General features: G+C 35.3%; 1 protein-coding gene across 1 annotated transcript; it reads right to left on the bottom strand.

Moving 5' to 3' along the window:
- Positions 1-447: 447 nt before the first annotated feature.
- Positions 448-5,020, bottom strand: LOC142985459 (uncharacterized). Its single transcript, XM_076133654.1, has 5 exons — positions 4,830-5,020; positions 4,007-4,231; positions 3,202-3,344; positions 2,887-3,046; positions 448-2,280 (listed from the first exon to the last, which is right to left on the bottom strand). Exons 1-5 carry the CDS (start codon positions 4,849-4,851, stop codon positions 1,844-1,846), a joined length of 987 nt encoding a protein of 328 aa, XP_075989769.1. The 5' UTR covers positions 4,852-5,020; the 3' UTR covers positions 448-1,843.
- Positions 5,021-9,647: the final 4,627 nt, after the last annotated feature.

Genomic DNA, 9,647 nt, shown 5'->3' with positions numbered 1-9,647 from the left:
GACCGATGATGCGTCGGTGCGAAGCCCATACAAATTAAGTTACGCCCGACGCATCTTCCGTCAGATATGAACGTTTCTTATGGCCTAATCTTGCGTTTTTGAGAAGACGCAATTTTATTATTATTATTTTTACTACACATAAATTTATTATTTATGTGTAGGGGAGGTCAGTAGAAATTTAAGTTCAAGTTTATGGGGTCGCCACCCTCGTCCTCATGCCCCGATCCCCTCTTAATCCCCAATGAATGGAAGAAAATGATTTTAAACTTTCCCAACATAATTAGGATATCAAAATCGCACGAGAAGCTAAGAACCTCGCAAAAGGTACGCAGCAATCGCTCTTATAGCGGTATTGACCGCAATATCCTATCCGTCGCTGAAGACCGCTACGCGCCACAGCCGGTGTGATAAGAACCTTGGGATATATAGGTATGTAATAAAAGAAAATTAATTAGTCAATAATTTTATTCAACACATTAGTCATAATTATTAAAAAATATTAGTCTACAACTTAAAAAAAAATTAAAACATATGTACAGTATACACTAAAAGTTCCTAATCTAAAATAATAAAATAAACTAACAGAATAATAAAATTTTACTCAAATTAAGTGCTAGTCATGTTTTAACAAATACACGCTAAAATCAGTCAGCCCGTGACCACGGTCGATGTAATTCGATCGAAATGTCGGGTGAACAAATAAGGAATCCTAAGCTTAAATTTTCAATCGCGATTAAGACCCGTTACATTATATTATTACGGTAAAATTCGTATCAAACATGCATCCTTTCACATCCATAGGCATGCTGATGCCGCATAAAGCCCTAACGCAGACACTAAATTCAAAATTCTGGCTTTTTTAACATCCTAAAGAGTTCTTATGTAAAACCAAAGTGTCCCAACAAAATGCTAAGGCGCTTCCAAAATATGCCTCGAAACATCAGTTAGTTAATTTACAGTAACAATTATAACATCAACTACGCAACACTTTACAAAATTCTCTTAGCATGCGGTACCAGACAAGTCTTATTCTAAGTTTAGCTACGAATTCACCACTTGTGAATAAGTATCGATTAACTTGTCAGGGGAATTCGTCTGTTTGTATGACAGTAACTATTGTTCAAGAGTATAATGTACGCTTATCCGATACTGCTCACTTCGTGTCAAAATTAAATAGGAAAAGGTCAACAACTTTCTTTATTTGACAAAAATATTTTTCAACTAACGAACTATAGTACGGCTTTAGTTCTCATACCCTAACCAACATCTATACTAATCTATACTAATATTATAAAGCTGAAGAGTTTGTTTGTTTGTTTGTTTGTTTGTTTGTTTGTTTGTTTGTTTGTTTGTTTGAACGCGCTAATCTCAGAACTACGGGTCCGATTTGAAAAATTATTTCAGTGTTAGATGGCCCATTTGTCGAGGAAGGCTATAGGCTATATAACATCACGCTACGGTCATTAGGAGCGGAGTAGCAACGAAAAATGTTACAAAAACGGGGAAAATTTTGACTCATTCTCTTAGGTGACGCAAGCGAAGTTGCGCGGGTCAGCTAGTCTATACTAATATTATAAAGCTGAAGAGTTCGTTTGTTTGTTTGAACGCGCTAATCTCGGGAACTACTGGTCTGATTTGAAAAATTCTTTCAGTGTTAGATAGCCCATTTATCGAGGAAGGCTATAGGCTATATATCATCACGCTACGACCAATAGGAGCAGAGTACCAGTAAAAAATGTTACAAAAACGGGGAACATTTTTGACCCATTCTCTCTTATGTGACGCAAGCGAAGTTGCGCGGGTCAGCTAGTTAATAATAAGCCTTAAAACTTAAAAAACACAATCAATCAGAATCTTCATTCACATAACTAATCTTATTCGACCTCAACTCTCTAAAAATATGGAAAAACTCACTAGTCGGCGCCAACGCGCCTTTCGACACCCAAGATTTTAAACTTTTAGCTACATCATCAGTCTTTATACATACATTCAAATTAATACTTTTATTCAAGCGATTAGTATCGAAAAACAATTTAGTTGTTTTTATATTCAAATCTGTAATTAACGGAGGATTAGGGCCTAATAAATTTTCTACGTAATTTTCATCATAGATTTTGTTTGTATAATCTATGCCCGTAGTAGTGATGACTGGCATAGGTGCGTATTCGGGTATTTCCGCCAAATGTTCGGGTAAGTTCGTCGATCCGTTCGTGATGTGTAAAAGAGATGGAATGTCTTTGCCGTAGAGGTGGGCGTTTTCATGCTTCTTGTAACCTAGAGCTGTGGAAAAAAGAGTATATTAGTGCATAGGTTTTTTTATGTGTCCCCACGAGGGTAAATCCGCCCCGTGAGGGAGTTTATTGCGATGCTATACGCTAATAAACTATTCTGCTATTTGATACAGATAGTGCATAGGTTTACAGGTACTGAACACTTGGTCCCGTTCTATTCCCAGGTTGGACAGAGTACAATCTGGATTTTTTAATTTAGTAATATTGGAGTAGCGGCTGCCCGCGATTTCGCCTATGTTGCCTATTTCGTTAAAACATTCTTATCGCTATTCATTTAAAAGCATTTCCCCGTTTTTACGTCCTCATGGGAGATTTCCAAAAATCCTCTTAGAGCTCCTCTACACTGGCTAAGGAATCTTCATAGCAGATGTCAAGTTTGTACGCTCAGTAGTTTAACGGAAGAGTTTTATAGATATAGAAGATTTTTTTCTATAAATAGTAGTTTGGTATATGGCAATAAGCTTGCTCCCTATTACAAAGGACTATCATTGTTAATGGCGAAATGCACCATTTCATACCTTTTCTGGTATAATAGACGTCTTTATACATGTATTTGTTACTGCTATAACAAGTAAATAAATAAAAAATATATTACCTTCAACACAAGCCTTGATAAGTCCTATCATAGTGGTACTAGACACCAAAGCTACGGGCTCTCCGGGCGGTGTGGCCACGTATAAAACAGAGCCTTCCTTATGATCTGATACTAATTGCACCGATATATACATCAGGTCACCGAGGAGAGATGTTTGAATCTGAAAATATAAAGAAAAAATATATAAATAAAATATAAATTTAACCCATTAACGTCTCCTCCCGTAATGAGGGAGAAAACATAATATAGTAGCTTTTTAACTAAGGTTTATAGTGTGCTTATGAATAAGAGGGTAAATATTTAAATTGTCCATACCTCAGGTCTCATGCCCTTCTTATTCTTCCTCAAAGCTTGCATCAGTCTCCCAGGTAGTGCTCTGATAGTGTTTGTTACAGGCTCGTCTGTCTGTTTGTCTGTCAGGCGTATGACATGCCATGTGCGGGTCTGTGTTGCTATTACTGGAAAGTAGAGAATGAGAGTTGTTGTTAATAGTAAAATAACTATAGCAGATTTGTTGAAACCAGTCAACTGTGTTTGTTTATAGTATCGTGTGTACAATACACAGTTACACTTTCTATTACATCACTCTCATAGTTCAGTCGAGGCGTCCACAGCTAGTTGCGCTGACTGGTAAACGATCTGTGGGTCAAGCAAACCTTGGCGCGGTAATTTCATAGATGGGTGATCGCATAGTGGTATTTGAAATGGGCGTCTCCGTGCTGCGAAGGGCACGTAAAAAGTCCCAGTTGTTGTCAATTACAATAACAGTCGTTAAGCCTCATCAAAGGCCTAATAAGAAGATAGTGTGTACACAGATACTCTCTATAACGTCACTCTCATAGTCTGGTATGACTTAAAACTGACATGACCAGTGAGAGGTCAGGACTGATAGCTTTACATACTCTACAAGACACAGAAGCATCTGAAAACACTGTTAAGAGTTTTATATTTTTTCATTGGTTCATCAACCAAGTGTTAATGTAGTTCAAGCATCCCAAAAGGCCTTTAACTTGATTTAACAACTGTTATCTTAATGGACAACATCTTTTAATAAGCCTTCCAAAGAACAGTGACACTCAGTTCAAATACCACTATGCCAACAGGCCATGTTAATACTTACATTTCAATCTCAGCCTAGCCACAATATCCTCAATCTCTTCCCCACTGAGTGCTTTAGACACATGTCTGCACAGCACTCGAGCCACACTCGCCGGCTGCATCGGCAACCGTGCGTTACGTACAGCTCTGGACACCTCTCTCCAACGCACTCCGAACTCCGGGAGAGCGGCCACACAGAACACTTCCAGAGGCATCTTTGTTATGATGGTTTGGAGTTCCGCTATTTCTGTAATAATGTTAAAAGTTATTTAAATGAAACAACATAATAAGCAAGAAATATATCATCACGCTTCGATCAATAGGAGCAGAGTACCAGCAAAAAATATTACAAAAACGGGGAAAAATGTCACCCATTCTCTCTTATGTGACGCAAGCGAAGTTGCGCGGGTCAGCTAGTAGTATATATCACCTCTATAGTAATCCAAAGTTTGGTAGATTGCCTGGTATATGGTCATGAGCTGGCCCTTATTACATGGGACTAATGTTGTTAATGGCGAAATTCATAGTTAAACTCACTTGGTTAACTAAATAACTGCTGAGTTTTAACTGTACACGTATTACATACAGTTAATAACAAACGATATGTATCAAAAAACTAAAACTTGTGTACTAAAACAAAATAAAAACATTATAATATATGATAGACAAAATTGTTTACCTAAATTATCCTAATAAACCATAATTTAGATATATAAGCTCAATTTTTAGGCTACAAGTAATAATATACTTGTCTAATGGCCATAAAGTTTTACGCAGAAAAAGCATAATATTAAAAATACAATACAAACAAGCTTTGGTAACTAACAATAAACATTATAACTTACTATTTTTCGTCGAGCTCTGCATTTTGAACGATTTAAGCTACACTACACTTTCACACAAACTTTTACTCACAAATTAATAATTTTCATACAAAATAACACCACTTTTATAGGTTTTAATTCAAAATATCAAGACAATGTTTTACCGTTTCGCGATAAACCATTTTGAAATTAATTTGACGTTTTGATATGGGGTTGCCGCGTTATGGCCAGTTACGTTTACTTCGATATATTACTATAGCTGTTATTTTGTTGCTATCTGCTATGTCCTGCTATAAGCAAAAGAAAGTAGGCAATTTAATTGTAGGAACAAGTATTTTCTTGTTGCTGCTAGCATTGATACTAAAATATTTTTTTGTTTAACTTCATTATCATTACGTTTTATCTAAAATTACGATACATAATATTAAACAAAGACTTGCTATTTAGCTTGGCTTCATATAGTTGTACCTGTGCCGCTCGTTTTGTATGCGATTTCAAGATGAAGAACATTTAGATAAAAGAGACCGCAGTATTAAAATGTTCCTTCTTTAGTACACATAGGTAGATACCTACTTGTATGTTTTGTTTTCGTTGTGCGGGCAAACCGCTGGGCGTCGGTGACGCTATAAGTAAATAGCTAAATAGCAAGTGTTCGATAGTCTCTGCTTACCCCTTTGTGAATAAAGCGGGACTTATTAAGCTACTGACCTTCATCCTAGATTGAAATCAGCCTCAACAGATGTCTCTGCTCATCAATTCATAACCCTAGTGTGCTACATTGGAGCTAAAAAAAGTCTGCACTTGCGCAGTTGCAGTGCACTGCGCCAGTGAACGAATCAATCAAAATAATTTATTAACCTTACAGCAGTGTTAATACGCCATAAACATGGACCGGAGTGAATTAAAAGCGGTAATAAAATATCTCTGCAAGAAGAGGATGACTTCGAGCGAAATAAAAGAAGATTTTGACAATACATTAGGGCCGTCCGCGCCTAAACTACTCACAATAAAAAAATGGACGATGCTCTTTCGCAATCAGAACGCAAGTGAGCGTTTGGACAAGAAGAAATTTGATAAAACTATGTCTCGGGTGTTAGACATGATTGAGAAAATTCACGAAATGGTTTTGCTCGATAGCCGAATACAATTCAATGAATTGGAAGTTTTGTTTGAAAAGAGCTTAAATATAATTTCTCGGATTTTGTACAACGAGTTGCAAATGCGGCATATATTTTCGCGATGGGTGCCCGCGATTTTGACAGCTGAGCAGAGACTAAATAGAGTTGTGTGTGTGTGAATTGAGTGAGCACCCTAAATAAAATTTAATAATATATACTAGTCATTTAGTAAAAGGTGTGAAACAATTGTAAAAACAATCTTACAATTTGTAAAAAGATAAAACATGAGATATATCAGTTAATGAATGCTCACTCAGTTCGCACATACGACCACCCTGAATCTCAGAACGTATGAAGAATTCATGTAAGATTTATGTACTACTCTTTAGTAAAACCTTTATAAAGTTGTCGTTTTAGATATCAATCGCCAAGGGCCGTATAAAAAAAAATTACAAATACTTTCATATGCTCACTCAATTCACACACTTTGAAAGGACCCGATTTCTTATGAACAAACCATAATTTCATTTTGTTATAAATCTTGTTTTATTAAAAGGTATACACGTGATTTTGTAAAATACAAAGCGAACCATAAATGTAGCACGTTTTGTAATAGTTAATTAATATAAGTGGTCACTCAATCCACACAATTCTGAAAAGTTATAAACGTTAATATCTTTGAATTTATAAGGATTAGAAAGCTATAAATTGTGCTAATTTTAGTAAAGAAAAGTTACTAAAGATTTGCCATTTTACATTTAGTACTCTCAGTTTACTCTAAAAGATATTCAACTGTTTGTGTTTCAATGAAAATCTGCCATACTGTAGGGTTGTCACGGTATTTCCGAACGCAGCCTTATCCATATTTTGTTAATTTTACTAAACTACCCTCATAATAATACGCACCTAGTTTCGGATTATCCTCTCGAGCGCCCCACGTCAAAATTCAAATATACCGTTAAGCGTCCGGGCCAAAAATGGCGCGCGAAATTGAATTGGCGGTTGGCATTTAAGCGTCGATTCCGTCATATTTTAATACTAACACCCTAGACATACCTTATATATTTGAAATCTACATAAAATTTGCTATAGATTAAAACAATAAACCACAAATAATATTTGATAGTGCTAGCACAATAGTCGGTTTAATCTGAATATTGTGTGCTTTAGGCATGTGTTTGAAGAAAGTCTAATAAATATTTTTAGGCAAAAATAATAATATGACGAAAGGTCTTATCGTGTAGTTAATGAATAATGACATTAAAATCCAACTGTAAAATATACTCAAATCTTTAAAATTAGTTAAAAAAGTATTTACAATATTGGTCATAAAGGAACATGTCGTTGGGTCAGATGTTGTTTATGGTGCTCTCTGGCCTATATCAACCACTTATTCAAGTGTGTGCATTAGATCGTCGTCTCGTTTCATCAGCTTCAATGTCAAATATGTTTGAAGGGGATAAATATAGTTTTAGTATTTCTTTTCTACGTTTTTTAAATGTAAGATCGTTTTGCCGTACCACGGTGGCGCACTGTGGATCGAAAATCGGCTGTAGAAGACATAGGATCTCGATGTCGTGAATGTTATTTTTTTTGATGGAAATGTATTCTGCTGATCATTACTGTTCTATAAAATGTCATATGACGTAATTGTGTGCACAAATGGAAGAGTTATAATTTTTTTAAGAAAATTTTGTATGGAGCTGACATGAAAAATGAGAATATCTCTGGAATCGCAAGGTTGGCCGTTATATCCTTGCACACTGATATAGTACTATTTATTTGTGAATTTTTGACATACTTTATATCGCGGCATCACTTGCGATTTTTTTTCTAAAAATCGTCAAAATTTTCAAAAAAAATATTTTGTTTATGATACATTTAAATGCTTAAGTATGACAATAACAAGTGTAATTTATAATATTTTTTATGCTTAGACCAAAACGTTCTAAGAAATCACAAAATCGTACTACTCCTCTTCAAATGGTGTTCTCTGAATCTCGTATAATCTTTGTTTCGGGCCTCTGAAGCTTCTTCCGAAAGACTTCCAATTGGTACAATAGCATTTTGTGCAATTATGTTCCCTCCGTGAATCAACAATTTGTGGACGGTTGATGATATGTAGTACCCATCATACAGTTCCACGTATTTTTCAGCGGTTGTTATAGCGTATTCTTTAATTACGGCACGTCTACAAACTCTCCAGATGTGATAGCTCTCAGAATCACAGCAAATCTGCGTATTATGTCTTGATCTAATGCAATGATCATCTTTGAATCATCTTGGACGAGTTTTTTTTGTGGATGCAATAACTCTTGATGGCCTTCTCCTCTAGCAGACCACTTTTTGAAGTCGAGACGATACAGTATGTGTAAAAATTATTCCATCACATTTATGCGGGCATGAAATGATGATAATCCGAACTCATACACACCCGAAGAAATGGTTTTTGACGCAATGGCATCTAACTTATTCATTTATATGGTCTTAGCCATACACATGTAGCAGGCCGCATTGACTTCGCTTTTTTGTACATATCTATACAAATTTTAGTTAAATAAAATTTTAGTTCAGCAAAAATGTCCAGCGTGACAACCCTACAGTATGGCAGATTTTCATTGAAACACAAACAGTTGAATATCTTTTAGAGTAAACTGAGAGTACTAAATGTAAAATGGCAAATCTTTAGTAACTTTTCTTTACTAAAACTAGCACAATTTATAGCTTTCTAATCCTTATAAATTCAAAGATATTAACGTTTATAACATTTCAGAATTGTGTGGATTGAGTGAGCACTTATATTAATTAACTATTACAAAACGTGCTACATTTATGGTTCGCTTTGTATTTTACAAAATCACGTGTATACCTTTTAATAAAACAAGATTTATAACAAAATGAAATTATGGTTTGTTCATAAGAAATCGGGTCCTTTCAAAGTGTGTGAATTGAGTGAGCATATGAAAGTATTTGTAATTTTTTTTTATACGGCCCTTGGCGATTGATATCTAAAACGACAACTTTATAAAGGTTTTACTAAAGAGTAGTACATAAATCTTACATGAAATCTTCATACGTTCTGAGATTCAGGGTGGTCGTATGTGCGAACTGAGTGAGCATTCATTTACTGATATATCTCATGTTTTATATTTTTACAAATTGTAAGATTGTTTTTACAATTGTTTCACACCTTTTACTAAATGACTAGTATATATTATTGAATTTTATTTAGGGTGCTCACTCAATTCACACACACACATAGAGTTAGAGTAGCCAAGACCAATTTGGCGTTATACACGAAAAGTCCTCAACAATTTTTGAATCGGATTATTACTAATGATTATATATGGATTCATTATTCTTTGTCTAATACGGAAACGAACGGCGATTCGGATCGGGAATCCGAAACGACGGAAACAAGTAAAATTTTACTGGCTCTGTTTTGGGATTCGAAAGGAATTCTTTACATTGAATACCTTCAACATTTTGAAGACCTATCAGGTGACGCATACAACAGTATGCTCGAAAGATTATATGTTAAAATGAACGAGATGCATTACAATGAAGGAGCGGAGAAAACCTTATTACACATCACTTATCCGCTGCCTCTGAGTTCGCCAGTAACGGTGGGAAAAGCATGTTTACTAGGATTTGAAATTCTCGAACATCCACCACACTCGCCAGATTTATCTCCGTCTGATTATTACTTATTTCCTTTGTT

Source organism: Anticarsia gemmatalis, chromosome 30 (genome assembly GCF_050436995.1).
Source record: "Anticarsia gemmatalis isolate Benzon Research Colony breed Stoneville strain chromosome 30, ilAntGemm2 primary, whole genome shotgun sequence".
Classification (NCBI taxonomy): Eukaryota; Metazoa; Arthropoda; class Insecta; order Lepidoptera; family Erebidae; genus Anticarsia; species Anticarsia gemmatalis.
This window is presented reverse-complemented; position numbering and strand designations above follow the sequence as displayed.